General features: G+C 41.7%; 1 protein-coding gene across 16 annotated transcripts in view; it reads left to right on the top strand.

Annotated features, from left to right (window-relative positions):
• DTNB (dystrobrevin beta) overlaps window positions 1-20,728 on the top strand; it is a 222,173-nt gene that overhangs the window by 85,290 nt on the left and 116,155 nt on the right. For all 16 annotated transcript variants that reach the window (XM_076332466.1, XM_076332465.1, XM_076332461.1 and 13 more), the window contains one exon: window positions 19,102-19,179. In XM_076332466.1, coding sequence (XP_076188581.1) covers window positions 19,102-19,179 — 78 coding nt within the window. The remainder of the gene's footprint in view (window positions 1-19,101; window positions 19,180-20,728) is intronic.

Below are 20,728 nucleotides of genomic sequence, written 5' to 3'. Positions count from 1 at the left end.
TCGGTTACTAATGCTGCAAGTATTAAAGTCTTAGGTTTACTGATGTTGCTGAAGCCTGGGATCCTGTTGAAGTAGGAGGAAGTCTGATCCACTGAAGACTTTAAAATCACAAATGTCTGTATGGCAAATAACTAGGGACCTAGAATTTTACAAAGGAGAGAAACTATTCTGTACTCTTTAATCCACGTGGGACGTGCCGTAGCCGGCTGTGAGCAGCCTCATTAGAGAGCCACAACAATATTCTTCCTCTAAAAGCCAGCGTTTTAATCTCTGTGTGGCATTTCCTTTGTTATGTTTATGCGTCTCTTGATGACTATTGTGTTTTGAAGAGTAAGTTTTGCACTTTTATATTAATTTATTCAAGGGGAAGAATGTAGTGAAATATAAAGTGTTGTTTGTTTGTTAAAAAACTTTACACATGCATCGGTGTGCTGCTTCTGGCTGACAGGGCACGTCTGTCCCTTCACCTTCAAACAGATCAAAGTGGGTTAGATTAAAAAAAAAAAAAAATTTACAAAAAATCCCGAGTCCTTTTGTAGCTGGACAATTCATCCTTGACCGCCTTATCCAACCTAAAAACATTTTGTCGGATAGCGTACCTTGTGCCCAGGAGATGCTGGGTCACGTGGCAGCTCCGTTTCCTTAGAGACGGCGCCGTGCCGCGCATCGGGATGCCGCGCATCGGGATGCCAGCTCGGTGGAGGACCGGAGAGGCGTTCGCCACGACCACAAAGGTTTGCTGGATTTGCATTCCTCGCCGTTTTGCTGCTTTAGCATAAAAATGTTAGCCAGGTCTTTGCATGCTGTCGGGATACAGGAGCGCATTGTTAAGGCAGAGTTAACTTCTCTGAATGCTATTTAAAACGTAACCCTGGTTTTTTTTGTGGTGGTTTGCGGGGAGCTGCTACGGACTAGCGAGAGGGATGCCAGTGAGGAGCGGTAGCGTGACTGTGCTGTCAGGTTTTATTTGTTTCTGGCTGTTGTAAACAGATCGTAGGAACAGCTCGGAGAGGGACACGGCACGGGATGTCTTATTGAACAGCCTGGAACGGGTAACTTGCTGAATGCGTCGTTTCCATCTTTCCTGTTAGTCATTTTTGAACAGGGCAAGAACAAAGTCATTACGAAGTAATAGCTCACTTCATGCCTTGTTTACAATAAGAATTATTATTAATAGATCATTCATACCCATGTGACATTTTAGTGGAAAACAGCAGAATTTACCATGGCATTTTGTCATCGTAAGTAATATACGTATTGCAAATTACTGGAAATAAATAGGCATAATAACAAACTCATATTTCTGTCAGTGTCTCTGAACAGTTACTGCTATTCCATTTACATGATAGAGATAGCAGCCAGCTGACGAATGCTCTTTAATGTTTTTGTTAGAGATGTTGCATACAAATAAATTGGCTATTATATAAAAAAACAGTGAAGACTTCATTTTAAAATTGCTCAGAAACAATACATTGTATATATTTTCACTAGGTGTTATTATAGTGTTCAGGGATTTATTTTCCTCAGTACTCATCTTTTTGTAAAATCTCAAATATCTGTATGTATTTTCAGGTTTATGATTGGTTTTTAACTTCTTAGCATGTTTCTTTTGTTTCTGATCATCTTAACAGAAGCATACACCTTAAACTATTTTTTAAATTACTACAAGCCCTGTAAAACTAAAATAGTCTGTTCGTCATTCCTGCTGCTATAAAATAACCTACATTTGCAGTTTTCCAGGGGACAGAGCAAAAAGATGAAATCTTTGAGTCCCCTCACCCAGACGCATGGTAATGCAAAGCCAGGCTGAATGACAGGAGGTTGTTATCCCAGCTTTGGTAATGAGTCAGGTAGTGAAACATTATCGTATCCAAACACGTTTAAAATGTTTCCCGTCGGCAGATATTTAGGCTGCTATTTTTGGATTATACATCTTTAACCTAAATTGTTGCTGGATTATAGAATCATAGAATCGTTTGGAAAAAACCCTTAAGATCATCAAGTCCAACCATTAACCCAGCACTGCCAAGTCCACCACTAAACCATGTCCCTAAGCGCCACATCTACACGTCTTTTAAATACCTCCAGGGATGGGGACTCCACCACTTCACTGGGCAGCCTGGTCCAATGCCTGACAGCCCTTTCGGTGAAGACATTTTTCCTCACGTCCAATCTAAACCTCCCCTGGCACAACTTGAGGCCGTTTCCTCTCGTCCTATCGCTTGTTCCTTGGGAGAAGAGACCGACCCCCACCTCGCTACAACCTCCTTTCAGGTGGTTGTAGAGAGCGATGAGGTCTCCCCTCAGCCTCCTTTTCTCCAGGCTAAACAGTCCCAGTTCCCTCAGCCGCTCCTCATCAGACTTGTTCTCCAGACCCCTCACCAGCCTCGTTGCCCTTCTCTGGACACGCTCCAGCACCTCGACGTCCTTCTTGTAGTGAGGGGCCCAAAACTGAACACAGTATTCGAGGTGCGGCCTCACCAGGGCCGAGTACAGGGGCACGATCACTTCCCTACTCCTGCTGGCCACACTATTTCTGATCCAGGCCAGGATGCCATTGGCCTTCTTGGCCGCCTGGGCACACTGCCGGCTCACGTTCAGCCGGCTGTCGACCAACACCCCCAGGTCCTTTTCCGCCAGGCAGCTTTCCAGCCACTCTTCCCCAAGCCTGTAGCGCTGCATGGGGTTGTTGTGGCCGAAGTGCAGGACCCGGCACTTGGCCTTGTTGAACCTCATCCAGTTGGCCTGGGCCCATCGATCCAGCCTGTCCAGGTCCCTCTGCAGAGCCTTCCTACCCTCGAGCAGGTCAACACTCCCGCCCAACTTGGTGTCATCTGCAAACTGACTGAGGGTGCACTCAATCCCCTCATCCAGATCATCGATAAAGATATTAAACAAGACCAGCCCCAAAACTGAGCCCTGGGGAACACCGCTCATGACCGGCTGCCAACTGGATGTAACTCCATTCACCACAACTCTCTGGGCCCGGCCGTCCAGCCAGTTTTTGACCCAGCGCAGAGTACACCTGTCTAAGCCGTGAGCCGCCAGCTTCTCTAGGAGAATGCTGTGGGAGACGGTGTCAAAGGCCTTGCTGAAGTCCAGGTAGACACATCCACAGCCTTTCCCTCATGCACTAGGCGGGTCACCTGGTCATAGAAGGAGATCAGGTTGGTCAAGCAGGACCTGTCTTTCATCAACCCATGCTGACTGGGCCTGATCGCCTGGTGGTCCTGTACGTGCCGCGTGATGGCACTCAGGATGAACCACTCCATAACCTTCCCCGGCACCGAGGTCAGGCTGACAGGCCTGTAGTTCCCCGGATCCTCCTTCCGGCCCTTCTTGTAGATGGGCGTCACATTTGCTAACCTATACATTGTTATTGTTTTTTCTGCCTTCCTTTGCATCAAGATAGCTTTTGGCCGGTTTACTACTAAGTGGCATTAGGAAAATTAGTTACAGTTAAAAAACCAGATGTAAAAGCTCCATAAAGGCATGTAGAAAACAGCTCAAAATTTTAAAGGGAAGCAGAGACCACATTTCTCATTCCTAGTCCACAAATAAAAAACCCCTCTTGAATAGTATGAGAACAGGAATTGACTATTTTCTACTGTTTAAAAAAACAAAGAGAACAAAGGAGTAATTAATCTGTAATATATACATGCAAATTTTCTTGAAAGTCGCTCACATGATTTGCACTCGAATGGGGTGGTGAGGTCCAATTTAATACTACAGTTGTTATGTTCCCTTTTTATAGGAAAAAAAATGTAGGCTCAGCATACCCATGGATGTATTTGCCCTTGGTGCTGTCACTGGAGAAGTGTTAGCAGCTATTTTTAAACAATTCCTAATTTTTTCTTATAAATACACTGTCAGAAAGTAGTACGTTACAATGAGGAACTGCTGACAGTCATCTTGTGCTTGGAATTTTACAAAAGTTTGTGCAGAGTAAGTGTTCAGTGCCTTCTTGAAACTGCAGTCATATGCTTTAATTACAATGCAATAATTCTTTATAAATATTTAAACAATACTATAATCTGAATAACTTAAGGAAGAGGTAAAGGGCTACAGGGAATTTTACATCTGGTTCTCTGCCATTCAGGGACAGCCACAAATGAGTTTCCATTCTCAAGTTTGTTTCATCTGCACAATTAATTGGTTTGCATGTCCTGTAAATTAAAGTTACCCCTATTTGGGGTTTTTTTTGTTCCCTGCTTAGAAAAGAAGCAAAGTAAGTACCAGAAACTTCGATCTCTCTCCTTTACTGAAAGTGCGCTTTGACTTTAAACAGACTTTCTTTTTTATTTAACATTAGAAATAACAGGTAACAATTTCCCAGTTTTTGCTGGCGTTTTTTTGTATTTTATTGGGGGATCTCAAAGGTCAAGACTGAACCTGACTAGCTGCTCTCCCTGGCTCCCCGCTGAGATAAAATAAGCCCTTGAATAGAATAGAGCTGAGGTAAGAAGTGATACGAATTTTTCGTTGCCCTGTGGCCATGTCTACACTTGTTTGGGAGCTGTGCACGAAGCCGGTGCAGTTTTACCTTGAATGCAGCTGTATAAAGTCTTGGCACCTGGGCTGGGGCTGCTCCTGAGGGCATGGTTTCATGAACCAGTTCACCCGTGGCAAAGTCAAGCCAACTGATTTTTTTGAAAAGCTGCATCATGTAATCCCCAAGTGCAATTTAGCTCTGTTTCAACAGCAGCAAATTTCCTTTGGATGAATTAGAGCTAAATTTGTCGCACTTTTGAATGTCTGTTTTCCAGTGCAGAGTCTGTTTGTTTCTGATGTTTCCAATGCACAACCTGCTCATTTCCATGACGATAACACAGCATTGCGTACTCCAAGTCTGTGCCTTCAGCTTTGTTGCTCCATTCATGTATTCATAGCTTCTAGTGCCGGTACAGCTGTATCTATTCACTTCAACAAAAATAAGTGTTTATAGGCCTTTACTCCTGTTTGATGCAGCCATTACTTTTGCAGAAGAGTGAGTCATGTTCTGTTGTGGCTCATGCATCACTAACAGCACAGCAGTTGCACACACTCGCTGGAGAAAACAGTTGTGCCACTGTCACTCAAAGTAGAATTGGTCTCTGTGCAAGAGCACAAATCGGACAAAACTGAGATGCTTTGGTTCCAAGTCCTACCTGCCTGTGCGACAGAATGCCCTTTTCATTTGAAATTGAAGAAATCTAATCTGAAATAATTTCAGAATAGAAATAGAAGTCCAACAATTCAACTCTCTTTAAAATTTTCTCATTGTAGCAGCATATTTTAATTATCAGGGTTTCCTGATGTAAAGCAGAGTAAGACTCTTAAACTATTTATAGAATCATAGAATCGTTTAGGTTGGAAAAGACCCTTAAGGTCATGGAGTCCAACCATTAACCTAACGCCGCCAAATCCACCACTAAACCGTGTCCCTGAGCACCACATCTACACGTCTTTTAAATACCTCCGGGGATGATGACTCAACCACTTCCCTGGGCAGCCTGTTCCAATGCTTGACAACTCTTTTGGTGAAGAAATTTTTCCCAATATCCAATCTAAACCTCCCCTGGTGCAACTTGATGCCGTTTCCTCTCATCCTATCACTTGCTACTTTCCATCCTTTACCTCCTCCCCTCCTTTATAAGGAGGGGAGGAGGTAGTTTCTTGTTTCTTAATCCAAACTCCTACCCAAGATTAAAAAAACCTGCAAAACCCACTAAGGAAAGATTTAATATATTTCTGGTTTGTGCATATTATCTCTAAAAAAAAAAAATATTTAATATTATGAAATGTTCTCCTACAAACGTAGCCAGAAACCCTCCTCTGTTTTCTAGGTGTAAGTAGTGTTCCAGCTCAGTTTTCAGCCTACAGCTGGAGTGCAGTCAGCATTTTGAAATATTGCCTCCTAAGTCCTCCTGCCAAGAGAAATCAAAACCTTGGGCTTGATCCTCAAGTCCAGCCGAGCTATGCATGGTGCAGGATTCAAAGTCAGCTGCCCAAGGGGCTAAATCTGGCTGCTTGACTTTGGCCAGAGTTGCTTTATGGGAATTCTGTAGGGTGACAAAGACTGCTGCAAGCACGGCTGCGGACCTGGCTGTGATTTTTTGATGTATAGATGGTGAAAAGGAAAGAAAAGCCCAAAAGAAAAAGAACAAACCCTTCTGAAAATACAGTGATTTTATTTCTGAGGTCTGTTTTGCATGCTCTGCAGCATCTTCCCACTGTGTTGTTCAAACCTGATTTTGTGACTATGCAAATTTAGGCTTTCTGAGATTTTATCATACAGTGTATTACATGAAGAGAAAGTACAATGTAGTAGGAAAACAACAAACCGTGTATTGCATTGATATGTCATTTTGAAGGGACCCACTGCCTTGCAGCATCTCGTGGTCGGTTGGTAGTTGTTTGAGAACATGGGCCTTTGCTGCCTGCCAAAGTGTAATTCTGAATTTGCATATTTTGTCTCTTGAATTCGGCTAGTAATTCTTACATTTGTGTCTGATGGGTTTTTTTGTGTCGTAGATTTGTCTTCAATCATTTTAAGAAATCACATATATACATATAGATGGCAAACAAATGTTTCCAAAACTTCTCCTGCTGTGAGGCTTTTCCCTCATGTTTTTGGACAAAAGAGCTCCAAACGTATACACAGATGTTCTATGATTCTATGTTACTACAATTATTTCCTAATTCAGGGTTCATGAAGTCCAAGTGAATCATCACAGACATTTAACCTGAACCACAAATAAAACAGAGATCAGAAGGTTTCTTTGAATTGCTTCCTGTGCAAAGGTTAAAAATCAGGTATTTTATAAAAAGCATTAAAGTTTCCAACATGAGGAGGGTGCCACAGCCGTGGGAGTAGTTCATGTGCTTTGTTGCACTTTGTTCATTGCAGTTTCTGCTCTTTGGATTTTGTTATCTTTGCTTGTGTACTGCGGTTTGGTTTTATTAGAAATAAATCAAATTTATATGTAGGTTGCCATCAAATCACCACATAATTGTCTGCTAAGTATGAGGTTTGGAATTACGATTCTCTCTGTGAAAAGAATGTTTTCCATCTTTTAGTTACTCCTGTGTTTCTTCACTGAACCATCCCTGCTTTTCAGCCTCCCTCTTGAATTGTAGTTCCTAAAATTGAATGTAATTCCATTAGTATTCTTACAGAGCCAAATGCAACAGAAACCCCTCACTTCCCAGAAACTGCTCTCCTACTTTTGCACATGGTTATTGCATTTGGCTGTTTTGCTCCAGCATCACACCAGGGATGCTTCTTTAGCTGACTGCCATGAACCCTCATGCCCTTTACAGTCATTTTCCCAAGATGAAGTCTATTTGTGTCCCCAGTCTGTTAATTCTGTGAAAAAGGGTAATTCTAGTACCCTGTTCTTTGCTTTCTGTTGTGAACTTCTATTTTTCATTATCAGCTATTGCATTTTTAAATAGGTTTTCCTTTTCTTCATTGGTCTGCCTTCAGTGCCTCCTATTGAACAGATGTATTGATCTTATATTCTACTTACTCAAGCATGTAGTCAGAGGGAGAAGGCAGCAGGAGATCATTATTTAGATTTGAATAATAAATAATGGGCCTTATCTATGGTTTTGGTTATATATAATACACTGTACAAAAGAAGTCATTCTTTCATTTCCGCCTACTTAATGATAGTTTTTGAGTAATTAGAGGATAAGAGTTCATACAGCAAATAACAGTAGAAGAATTACCCTCTTAAACAGTAGAACAAATTTGTTCAGTAGAGAGAACATTGGACAGAAAATTCACCCATCTGGTGCTCACTGTTATCAAGTGTATGGTACGACCTACTAAGGTCGGAGCTGATGAATTTCAAAGCAAGTAGGTATCTGACCCAATTAACTTCCAGAAGTGTTTCAAGTAATTGTTGAACTCTTCAGGCACATAGAGTGGAATTGCAAGGACAATATTTAAGTAAGAGGTCTGAAACCATTTTCACCTAATCTTATTTAAAAGTAGCTCCGTGGACGGCTGCTGAAGCTTCAGTATCCCACAGCATTCCACAATATCCCTGTATGCTCATGCCAGCCCTCCTTTTTTAATTTAATGAATGTCTGTATTGCACAGTTAGCCCACGTTATGTACGTTGTCCACCCCAAAGTCCTTGCCATTTGCACACAAAGCTCTGAAATACATGTCAATGTGTTCATTGAAACTATGTTCTCTTGCCTAGCATGGGTTAACTTATCATGGCTTTCACTTTTAGACATTCTTGAACCTATACCTACTTTGCATAGATAATAGCCAGTGCTTGTGTAAAGTCAGGCCTGAAAGGCCACTACGAAGTGCATGACCCTCATATATTCTGGTCTTCCCAGCTTCTTGTTCACCACTTGCCTCCTGAACATGTGTAGGTTTATAATCATAGAATCATAGACTATCTCAAGTTGGAAAGGACCCATAAGGATCATTGAGTCCAACTCCTTTGATGTTAGTGAGTACCTTGGTGCAGACTGCTCTGTTTCTGCAGATCATCCCAGATCAGACTGATCAAAACCTCTGATGTAAAAAGGAAAGGCTGCCTGATTTTGGATGAAGTATGTGAGGGTAGCTGAACACTGGCATAGGTTGCTCAGAGGGGTGGTGGAGTCTCCATCCTTGGAGATATTAGAAACCTGACTGGGCAACCTGTTCTGTGGCTGATCCAGCTTGGGCAGGGAGATTGGACTAGGTGATCTCAGGAGGTCCCTTCCAAGCTCAACGATTCTGTCACCTGAAATACCCAATTGCAGGAACCAGCTTCAAGATGCTGGAGGCAGGGTGATCAAGCAGTGCCAGAAATCATCAGTTAACTCGCAACTGTCAGTTCCCTGTCTGCTGCCACTGATGCGAGGGCTTTGCCTGGATCATTGCTGCTGATCAGACACCATCCTCTGGCAGATTTCTGATTAAATGCTGCACGGCTTTGATATCAGAGGAAAAACTGAAGATGCAAAGTCAAAGGAATAAGCCCTCAATCAAGTCATAGTGCTGCATATACTATTAATTTGAATGTGCCTGGGACCATTCTTTGCCAGTGAAGCCAGCTGGCTCAGAACCATCATCCATGCTATTAATCTTTCTTGCCTTCCAAAAGAGTCTGGCCACATCTGAACTGCTTACTGGGGGTCATTCCTGGCTCCTGCTAACTCCCAAACTACTCCCAGGAATTGTTTGGGAGAGAGCTATTTGACTCAGGCCAAAACTGCGCTAGGGTCTGCTAACAATTTAAACATGCAGATGATCCCGTTCCAGGATATTGGAAGACTCCCTGGCACTGTTTAATTTACTAATATAAGTGGGGCCAAACTGGCTCTGGATCAGGCCATCAGACTACATTCTTGAAGATTTGTGGGACATAAACTGTAGGACCAGTTCGAAAATGAGGCGTGCTGGAGTGGGCTCCAAATCTTTAACTGAGTAAATGGTATCTCCCATTTTTATTATAATTTTGGGAGAATTTGCAATGCAAGGGGGGAAGATTTCAATTGTATTATCCGTATCACCCTTGTAGAGCATTTTGCATATAGTAAAATGGCTTTATCCTCTTTCAGTGAGGGAGGAAGCTAACCATTTCCTTGCTCCCTTGAACCTTCTCCCCCCTCTCCACCCTTCCTTTTGGTCATTTAGATCCAACGGTCACTTTGCCAGAGTGACTAGACTCGTATAGTTGCTAGCACTAGACCTCGATGGCCGGGATACGCTTTCTTTCCATGGTTGTGTCTTGTGCCTTTTTGTCCTATTGCGGTGTCTGGCATCATACCAGGTAGGGGAGAGACACTGTTCTCCTTAGAACAACCCAATGTCCTTGTACTGCATTGAACGTATACCAAATCTTGTCTTATTTCTGACAGAGGGAAGATTACAAACGGGAGAAGCGGTGAGATTCTCAGGCAAAACGCATTTCAAGTGTTTGTCTCTGTATCTGTCTTCCTTTGCCACTGCTTGGTAGGGTCTTCAGTCAACTAGCCAAACAACAAAGAATCAATGTCCTTTGTATGCAAGCCTGGAAGAGTTTGTCATCCTTTGACTTTTGGATTACTATAGAGTAAAATTGTCTGGAAAGGAAGCTTAAAAACAGAACAGTAGCAATAGATCCTGTATCTCATCATCTTAAAGATAAACAAGACCTGCTAGAATAACAGGAAGCACAGGCAGCCCGCTAATCATCCTTGGTGTGAATAATGTCCATGTTGTCCCAGTAAAATAAATGATGTATCATCCCAGCGTCAAGCATAATAATGCCTTTACTGGTGGTGTAGAACCTACCAGTCTACGCATAACGGCAGAACGACAGCCTTTCTGAATGAAATGTGCACACGCTCCTTCTGGCAAACAAACGGGCAAGTTTCTGAGTATCAAAAACACATTATCTGTTTTGTTAAATGTACTAGTTATCGTCTGTAAAAAGGTTATAGTTTCTCATAAATCAGTACTATAACAGCATCAACTGAGATGCAGTCACCACAGTGATGTGCCACAAGGTAGTAGCAATATGATAGCCGGCTCCTGGTGGTAATACCAACCTGCTTTAGAAGTGATATTGCCTCATCCTTATTTGCATCCAGATAATGAAGGGGCAAGATAATCTTATTCATACATCTCTGTAAAACACTCTCTCTTCTTGTGAAGGTAGCAGAATTGCCATTGCCTCTTCCAGGTTGCTGTCACAATGGGATTCTTCCACAGTAGACTGCCCTTTTTAGTTGTCCTGGTCTAGAACTGCTGGTCCTCATGCACAAACCCTAAGTAACTGCAGCTGTAATACGTGTCTCCACCCTGTGAACTCCCCTTCAGGAGCCATCCCTGCCTGCCAATGACCAGAAATTGCTGTTGAAATGCTGTTCATCACATTGCTGACTCTTTTCTCAGTCCTTCTGCAACAGTAGGACCATCATTAAGTCAGAAGAAGCAGTGGTGGATCATCTGTGGTTTGGCATTCTGTGAAGCAGGTACAATGAAGGAGCACTGGACCTGAAGTTCCTCAGCCAAGTCCATTAACAAGCGAAGAGCAGTGCTGCAGAGGATCCCATGGAAAATGAGCATTTTCTGCCACAACATACTGCGGCACAAGTCCTAGCATGGCTTGAGCTGGTGACGCTGTAAGAACAGTGATGTATGTTCCCGTCAGTGTTAGCACTAAGCTTGCAAAATAAGGGAGGGAGACGGGGCAGAATGGGCTCTGTCCATGTCTGCACTTTGAGATTTCAGGTGGTGTTCCTGGAAAAAATAGTAATTTCACATGTACACAGTCCTGGATGTAGTATACCACAGTGTGCTCGTGCCCACAGTATTTAGGTTGTTGTGAGGGAAGGAGGTTGTGATAGCAGTAGGTAATAGTCTAGGATTATTGAAATTTGGCCTGAGCTCTTGTTGGTATGATAAGCTGGTGTAGCGTCCTCAGCGACATGGCCTCAGATATGGATGCAGTTCATAGAATCATAGAATCATTTAGGTTGGAAAAGACCCTTAAGATCATCGAGTCCAACCGTTAACCCAGCACTGCCAAGTCCACCACTAAACCACGTCCCTAAGCACCAAATCTACAGGTCTTTGAAATACCTCCAGGGATGGGGACTCCACCACTTCCCTGGGCAGCCTGTTCCAATGCCTGACAGCCCTTTCGGTGAAGAAATTTTTCCTAATATCCAACCTAAACCTCCCCTGGCACAACTTGAGGCAATTTCTTCTCGTCCTATCACTTGTTCCTTGGGAGAAGAGACCGACACCCACCTCACTACAACCTCCTTTCACGTGGTTGTAGAGAGCGATGAGGTCTCTCCTGAGCCTCCTTTTCTCTAGGCTAAACCCCCCCAGTTCCCTCAGCTGCTCCTCAGAAGACTTGTGCTCTAGACCCTTCACCAGCCTCGTTGCCCTTCTCTGGACACGCATGTCTGTCTTGTAGTGAGTTGTTGGCTCTGAGAGTTCCGGGGCTAGCGTGTGCTTCCATCCAAACCCAACAGCATTCCTTGAGCAAATGTCAGTACAAGTTTGACTGCAGTGATGTACAGATTGCTAAAGCAGGTAAGTTCGGGAGAGAAAGACTCACGGTTTCTGTGATACGTCATGTATTTGCATATGTGTGTATTGAGCAAAATGTGGTTTTGCAACCTTAAGTTTAAATAATCAAAACCTTATATATGGAGTTACCTAACTACGGTTACCAGCAAGTAGCCTTGTTTTCTAAAGAGTGGCAAGGGAGGGGTAATCTCTTTTATTAAATCAGCTGTCATAACAGGAAAGAAAAAATATGTTTTGGGGGGCACAGCCTTACTTCTGTCACTTCATCGCAGCATTTGTCTTTCTGGGAGAAGCGGGTGGCACTGCTGACAGACGGGGATTGTACTTACTGTAGGTAACTTCAGTCGTGACTGTTCTTTAGAGGAATCTTTTTGGTATCTCCTGAGAACCAAAGGTGAGACAGAGCAGGTAACGTTATTGTGCTAGTATCAAAATGTATTGACGTAGTTCTTCCAGGAATAAGGTGTGAGAAAAGCAGGTCACGTTTCTGTTGCTTTGAATCCTTCCTGACACATTATGATAGAAAGACATTAGTTTTTACGTGGTTGTTCATGGGAGTCTCCCTCCGGACTTCCAGATAGCCGTTAAGGCATTTCTTTGCTTCTATGAAAATGCCGTGCAGCAGAAAGCAAGAATTATATTAAATCAGGTTGCACTTTATAGTCAATGTCTTTCTCACCTGGAGGGAAGTACTAAGCAAAAAAGTGTTAATAGTGCATGTGTTGTTAGGAGCAAACAATTCTAATGAATTCTAATGACTTGTACTTCCTAAACTGCTATATAAGAAATAATAAAGTTCCCAGAAAAAGGAATCAATCTCACCTTAATGCTTTATGCAGTTTACACCTTATCTGAGAAAAGTGACCAGGCTGTCATGCCAGCTGGGGATGTTTTTATTTTCACAGTTTTATGCCACTATGTTTCATCAGCCATTATTTATCATTTATGGTGGGGTTTTTCAGATAATAAACGGAACTAGGATTCCCTATGGATTTGGTTGCTATTCCTTTGTTACAATCCCTCTGTTTAACTTCATGCAAATCTCTCTTATGATATCGAGGGCTTGACTACAGTGTCTGCTACCTGTGATGCCAGCCTGCCTGGCACCTAGAAAGTGTTTTATGTTAACCTTTACCTACAAACATCCACAAAACTACCTGTTTTCCTTTAAATCTCTCCTTAAAAGTTTGTCAGCATGCCTGTAAAGTAATAATGATGATGATAACAACAACAACAACAACAACAACAACAACAACAACAACAACAGACTATGGTCAACCACTCTCTGTAGTGTGATGTAATGTCAGTGTGATTTTTCGGTTTCATATAGCTAATATATCTACCTACCTTTGGTTTGTGCCTACCTTCATGTGTTGGTCCACTTTTAGTTGTAATTCTTTGTAATTGTCTTTGCACAAGGAAACACAGCCTGAACTGTGGAGTGGGGCTCCTAAGCAGTGTCAAAAAGACTGATAATATATGTTATAAAATCTTACCAGTTTAGAACTTCCCAGGTTATAGAGCAAAACTCGGCTATAAAGTTAGCAAATACATAGCTGTTCAGTTTGTATCTATATAAATGCAATAGCTACAGTTTTAGAAAAAAATAACAAAAAAGACTGACGGATATCATGCAGTTATCATCAACATCATCTAGTTGCAGATGTCCCTGCTCACTGCAGGGGGGTTGGACTAGGTGACCTTTAAAGGTCCCTTCCAACCCAAACCACTCTATGATTCAATGATCCCCATTAATTCCATCCCTAATTAAAAAGTAGCTTAATTCCAAGCATTATTACATGCTAATTAAAGAAATACTGACATTTATTACAGTGCTAATCAGTGCACCTGAAAAATACTGTCTTTTTTTTGTTATGTGTGATATACACACTGGTTCTTAGACACAAAACATTACATAAAGGTGGGAAATGTTACCCGTTACACTTTTGACACGCATATACTTTTAACTTCCGCTGCTTGAAATCCTTACCTGGCTCGGGACCCTTCAGACCCTTACTTAATTGTCCTTCCTGAAATTTTTCAAATTTCAGGTGTCAGTCTTCGACTTCAGACTCATCATTTCCAGATCTGACTGACAGAGCATTCTTTCTCTTTTTTTCTTTTTTTTTTTTTTTTAATTGGCTGCTGTGACAGCCCTTAACCCTCAAGTATAGATTGCTTTTCCTGAGCTCTGCATTTTCTGACTCTCTGTACTCTGATGGAAGCAAATAAATAATGTCGCTTTGCTGCACGTCAGCAATCTCAGATAGGAGAACTGTTTAGAGCGGGAGGCAGTTTGGTAAATTTTGTTTACTGTTGCTTTTTTGTAAAGGTCCCTTTACAGGGTGATCGTCCAGCGCAGCAAAAAGTCTCAAGACTTAGTTCCTTTTATTTATTGAGGTTTTAGACTTCTGAGGTCTCAGAATTGTCCTGGTTTTGTCCTGGACCTTCATCAACCACGTCTGGAAGAAAACAAGCAAGTAATTAGACCTAGGTATAATTGTGCTTCTCTTCAGAATGCGTAATGATTGATTTTCCTATTTAGGAAAACTGTTGACACAAAATAGCAGTGACTAATCTATTTCTTATTTCTTATTTTTAGACAAGATTACTCTCGTGTTTAGACAAGATTACTGAGAATAGCAACTTCAGTTACATCTGGATCTCATAGGTTTTACTACAGGTAGGAGACTGGCTGATAAGAGTAAATACTAGCGATAGAGAGAAGTGGAGATCTTTGCTGATTTTATTAGAATTATGGCAATTACCCATAAAAGCTTGTTGACATGTTTAGGAAGATGATGGGGAAATCTAAGAACAGAGTATTATCCATCCTGGGTTAGACCAAAAAGCTGCTTAGTCCAAGATCTTCTTTCCAGTAGTAGCCAAATCTGGACACTTAAAGAGGCAGTTGGTCATGACAGAAGAGACAGAGGTAATATTCATACATAAATATGTTTTGAAAAAATAAAGGAAGATAAACAAGTGCTAGGGCTGGAAAGCTCAAACTTGTGATACCTTCTATAAAGGCGATTTAAGGTATTTTAGCTTCAGAACTAACTTTATGACATTTGTGTTAAAAAAAAATTATGTGGGTGAGTAAATTGCTTAAAATGGCTCCTAAGTGATGGCATACCTGCATTGTTCTATCAAGTCTTTATTCCTTCCTTCCCAAATTTGTGCTGAATGCAGAGGACTCTCATGATCCCTGTTTTAAAGCCCTCCACAAATTTATTTTAAAAAATATAAAAGCCCTCTACTATTATAAAAGTCCTCTACTATTTATTTGTGTTCTGATAGCATCTGCCACTGCTATACGACGCTTCGGCACGTGAAAGTGTACAGTCCCTGGTTAGAGTCTGAATAAATTCAACCCAAGGAGACCGCGATAACAGAAGTACCCAAAGCTGTGAGTTTTCTTCTACGTACCCCTGGCCACAGGAGCACCCCGTCAGTAGCTGCTTCTCCCCGGTACAATTGTCAGGATGAGTCCTTGTCCTGGCTTTGAGCCTACAGCGCTGTTACTTCCTCAATTATTTCTCGGTCGAGTTACGTAGAGAGGGATAGCGTTTCAGACATCGTGACTGAACGAGTTAGCACCTACTTCAGTGCTAACCAGCAATGTACTAAGTAAAATAAGCATTTTAGTTTTGCAAAGGACACTGTCACGTTTTTCAAGCTACTAAAAGTTTATGCAATATACACCTTGGACCTCACGTGTGGAATGGGAATAAAGATTGCCAATGTCTTGATTTGTGCCCTCTGGCATAGGCTGATCTCTGACCTCCCAGCTGCTTGGCTAATGTCACTTTTTGTAAGCATCGTGGAAAAAAGAGAATTTAAGGAGTTTGATTTCTCAGCTTCTATGGCTGCCACGTTTGTCCCAGCTCCCAGGTATCCAAAAGATTTCTCTTATTTCACTGCTTATTTTTAGGTGCCTTTCTTCCCAAGAGCACCCTAGGCTGATTAAATACACCTTAAATGCCAGATAAGTTAAACCTGAAAAAATTAACCTAACAAAACAGAAGTTTTGAAAGAAAGTTGTAAGCTGTTCTTGATATACATCGAAGTCCCTTAGTTGTTTTAGTTATCTCAGCTACATTGTGGGCGGGAGAGGAGTTACTTCTTCTGAGCACATCTTCTGAGTTTCTCTGCCAGCGATGGTTTGGGGATTTCTCCTGTCTCAGGTGTCTGGATGGTCTTCACCTTTTCTGGTGAGATCATTGAGGCAGAAAAATCTCTCCTTAGTAGCTGATTCAAGAATATTTGTCTTTTTTCTTGTTATGTTGATAGGCTGTAGCAGATGCCAACTATCATGGGCAGCTCGGAAGGGGAATTCAGATATGTTCCTTTTAAACTAGGAGTTTTGATAAAATAAGGTTGACCTGCACTGAAAGTCCCAGGTTCATAAAAGCAGCTCTTATTACTCCAGTGGTATTGTGTACATGGTTACAGCATCCTCCTGGTTTCACAAACAATAGGATTTTTCTGTCACGGTTATACAAGAAAATATAGTGCCATCTTGACAGAGTTACAGTTTTTTGAAAAGATATTCCCTGAAAATGTATAAATGGCCTCAAGAAATTCTCTGGACTGGGAAAGGCTTTATTGTACGTAATAAAGAAGACAGAATTGTGCTATTAGAAATCTTTTAATCAGATGTTCGTATTTAATTTTTTTTCTTTGCCTTTATCACTGTTAGCAAGGATTTAGCTGGAAAATTGTGGACACTGGTATTTACAGAACTGGAATAAACTTGTGGAAATGTCTCATAATGGTACTAAAACCACATTGCAAATGGTGAATTACATCCACTTTCTTATTAGAAGAGTCATATAAAAGCAATACTGTAATAAAATAAAGAATTACCCTTCACTCAAAGTGATAGACCCACATAGTGAACTTCTGTGGGATAATGGAAAATGTGCCCTCCTGTACAATTTGTTACTCAAAGTGAAGTAAATTCTGTGAAAACGCGTGCTGTCGCACATGTCTCGTGGACGGTGAGTGTGTGTGTGCTGTCCTCTTTGGTCTATATGCTCCATATACCCCCCGTGCAGTCATTCCAGGCTGGCAGCACGCCGCAGTCTGGGCTTCCGTGTCTCAGACGCACTCTGCTGTGAGCTTGCTTTATCCCCTCCGCTGAAATGCAATACCGTGTGATTAAATTCGCTTACCCTAAAATTATTAGGAGTACTGAGGTGGTATTTGTTGTGTCTAAGAGCACAGTGTTTAAGGAAACCGTTTGTCCCTCCCAAAGGAAAAAAAAAAACAGCTAATGCACACAGAAACTGTGAGACAAGAGTTGTTGCTGAAAAATACAGTTTTGGTTGCAAAAGCTGCTTCTTGTAGCTGTTTCCCTCACAGCTCCATGTAGAGTTTCATGGCGTGCGTGGCAGGCGAATGCAACGCTGATAAGTGAATCTTTAGGAAAAAAGGAGAGTTTTGCAGTGTAGATGTGGACAGAGCATTCCTTGCGTTCGGTCAAGAAGAAGTAAGTAGGGAGATAAAGGGGCAGAGGGAAAGCACTGTTAATTAACTGCTCATTACCACAGGGTGTATTTGTATGTTCACTAGCCAAATTAATGGCTTCCAAACGTACCGCCATGTGGCACGTTCTGTCGGCTTTCCAGTGCATTATAATCCTATTTCTGCTTTTTTGTACAGTAAGAAGTTCCTTTTCCAATGGAGCACATTCATTAAATATCTTATGACCAAATCATTTCTTGGTGTAATGTTATATTTAGAGCAACGTTAACATTAAACATGCAGCGTAATTACTTCTGGGCAAATCTGTCCTGGGCGAGGACTGAGAACGGCAGTGCTTTTGCACTCAAATCCTACATGGAGAAGGAATGCAGTAAGACGTACAGGGAATATATTCTTTGTGATATTATCTGTTTGACATCCAGGTGATTTTTTTTTAATGGTTGTTTGATCCTCTGGATTACTGGGCCCTGAAAATTGTTGAATGAAATAAGCTAGAGTCTTAAGGTAATTCCTAGTGGTCACACATCCGAAAGGGGAGCAGGCTCCGTGCAGCTGCACTGGGAATGTCAGGGAAGGCAAAAGCTGCGAACGCTGTCGGGTCAAACGCCTTCTGCAATATTGTACGTAGAGAACTGAAGTTGGCAAGAATTAATTTCAGTGTTATCTGCAGTAAATCTTACTGAAAGTGAATGCTGAGATGGTGGCAAATACAAACCTGCGAAGAATTTAATCCACGTTCCAAGAAAGTATGCGGGGAAGTGTGGCATTTTTCTCCATTAGGATCTGCACAAGTCCTCTGTTGTCTAATGTGCAAATTGAGCTTTCATCTGTGCACAGACGACCCTGCGCATTTTTGCAAGCCTCATTTTAAAGGATGATGGATGTATTTGGATATCACTGGAGGGTAAACGTAGGCAAATATTGGTTCTGTGATAGTAGCTGCTGTAGTTCTTCTCTCCCAGCGGCCTGAATTCACCAGCAGAGCTGTCTGGGGACGTCCCGTGTGGGGTCCTCGTGTCCTCCCACTCCCTGCACAGCCACAAGCAACACAAAGCCTGGGTGGCCGCAGCAGTGTGGCACTGGGAAACTTTCAGGGTTCAAAAATGCAGATAATGGGAGCATCAGTCCATGGCTGTATTTTATAGGGCAATAAGGAACACGAGGCTCTGTCAATTGGTTTTTTCCAACTAACTTTAACTTATTAAAATAAAAACCAAACAGATGGTGTATGTGGTTGTTGTATAAATGATTGCTTGTTATAATAAATCTTTGCTTAATTTCTTTAAACATTTCAAATAATTGCCCTAACTTGAATAGTTCCTACATTTGCTTGAACTACTAGGCAATGCCAAAGGTCAGTTAAGCGATCACAAACGTTAGTTTTATCTTCATTTTAGTGTAACACATGAATTGTGAAAAGCAATTAGACTAGACGAAGTTCTTCAAGTATCTTTGTGCAAAGTAATTTTTGCTGCTGCTCCTTGACCTGATATTGTCATAGAGCACAGTGATGTCCTTTTCCCTAGCGTTGGTTTTGTTTCCTTTTTTTTTTTTTAAAACACTAACTGGAATGAATATTTCTATTTTAGTCCTCCTCGGCCTCTGACTAACATGAATGACACCATGGTGACCCACATGTCCTCTGGAGCACCTACACCAACAAAAAGGTATGCGTGCCTTGCGATATTGGTTGTTTATTTCTGTGAGAGGTAAAAAAATACAGAGTATGGATTTTGTATCACTGGAACTCTTCTAATAGATTTCACATAACACTGCCACTTCAAAGTGTGTATGCAGCTCTCATAATATATGGAATTGTTTGCAGTGCTTCATTTTGTTCTCTCTGAAGAGTGATTTTCTTTTATTGGAATAGATGTTATTACGTGAGTGTGACTGAAGAAATATCTAAAGAGCGCTAAAGAGATTTTTGTTTTTCTTTTTAAATAGAGCATTACTTCCAAAGCTGTTCTGAGAAAGGCTGGTCTTGTTGTATCATAGGCTCCTCTGCTTACAAAGGAGAGTAATTCTGTCCTGCTGGAGACATTTCACATAACGAGTATACTGCGTTGCTGTTGTCAACACTTGTTCTCCACGCCAAACACAGTTGAGCTGCCAAAGTTCCTTCAAGTTGCCCATGTCCACCTGAGGCATTTAGGTTTGAGTTGAATTTGGGTTTACATTTACTTAGTTATATACACGTAAATTATTGTATGGATGTACGTGTGTAAACATGCAAAAAACTAGTTGAATCATGTATTTGCACTTTTCTTTCTTGTTAAGACAGGCTAGGGAGAATAGCAAGGTGGTTCACTGGAGACTTCACTTGTCCAAAGCTGTGAATGAATAAATGTTCCCTGCAGGGAATGAGAAACTGAACTGTCACTATTTTAGTGACAAGGTGGTACTCAAGAGGCAAGCCAGATCCCTCATTTTCAGCAGCAGTCCTTCAAACAGAACTAAGCAAAGATCCATGTACTTTCCTTCTACTTTCCAAGACAAAAAAAATCAGTTGTGTATGCAGGTTTGAACTGGCTACATTAAAATGATTTTAAACGCTGTCTATAAATCATCCCATGTAGTGTTTACAAACACTACACAACATGCAATACACTGTATGACTTCAAATACGGGATGTGGTAGAGTCCCCATCACTGGAGGTTTTCAAGATGCAATTGGACAAGGTGCTAGATAATCTTATCTAGGATACCTTTCCCATGAAAGGCTGGACCAGATGATCTTGTGAGGTCCCTTCCAACCTGGGCTGTTCTATGATTCTATGAAATACACCTTATTCTATGAAATACGCCTTTTGCTGAATTAGAAGCGAAGAGGCTGAGAGAGCAGACAATTCCCAAAGCTAGTGCTTTACAGAGTATTCATGTAGGCAGTCCTTAAGCACATGACCCATAACATCTTCTCATTTATTGGGTTACAGGCAACCTTGTGGGCAAGGTCTTTTGCATTGTCTCTGCTTTTAACCTCTGTTTGGGGTCCAAGTTTGTTCGCTGTAGTGCAGACAACAATCGTCTTCAAATCTCTATCAGAGAAGATCCTGCTTTAGGCACGCATGTCCTCTGTGCACACAAGCTTGAAACATTGCCTGAGTAGCAATGTCTGCAAGGTTCTCCTGCAGCCTCTTCATCCTCTTGCATAAAAGGTTTCACAGAATGGAATGGTACAACCCTCTGTCAGTTCTGACTCAGGAGCAACAGTTAA

This window comes from Aptenodytes patagonicus, chromosome 3 (assembly GCF_965638725.1).
Source record: "Aptenodytes patagonicus chromosome 3, bAptPat1.pri.cur, whole genome shotgun sequence".
NCBI lineage: Eukaryota > Metazoa > Chordata > Aves > Sphenisciformes > Spheniscidae > Aptenodytes > Aptenodytes patagonicus.
This window is presented reverse-complemented; position numbering and strand designations above follow the sequence as displayed.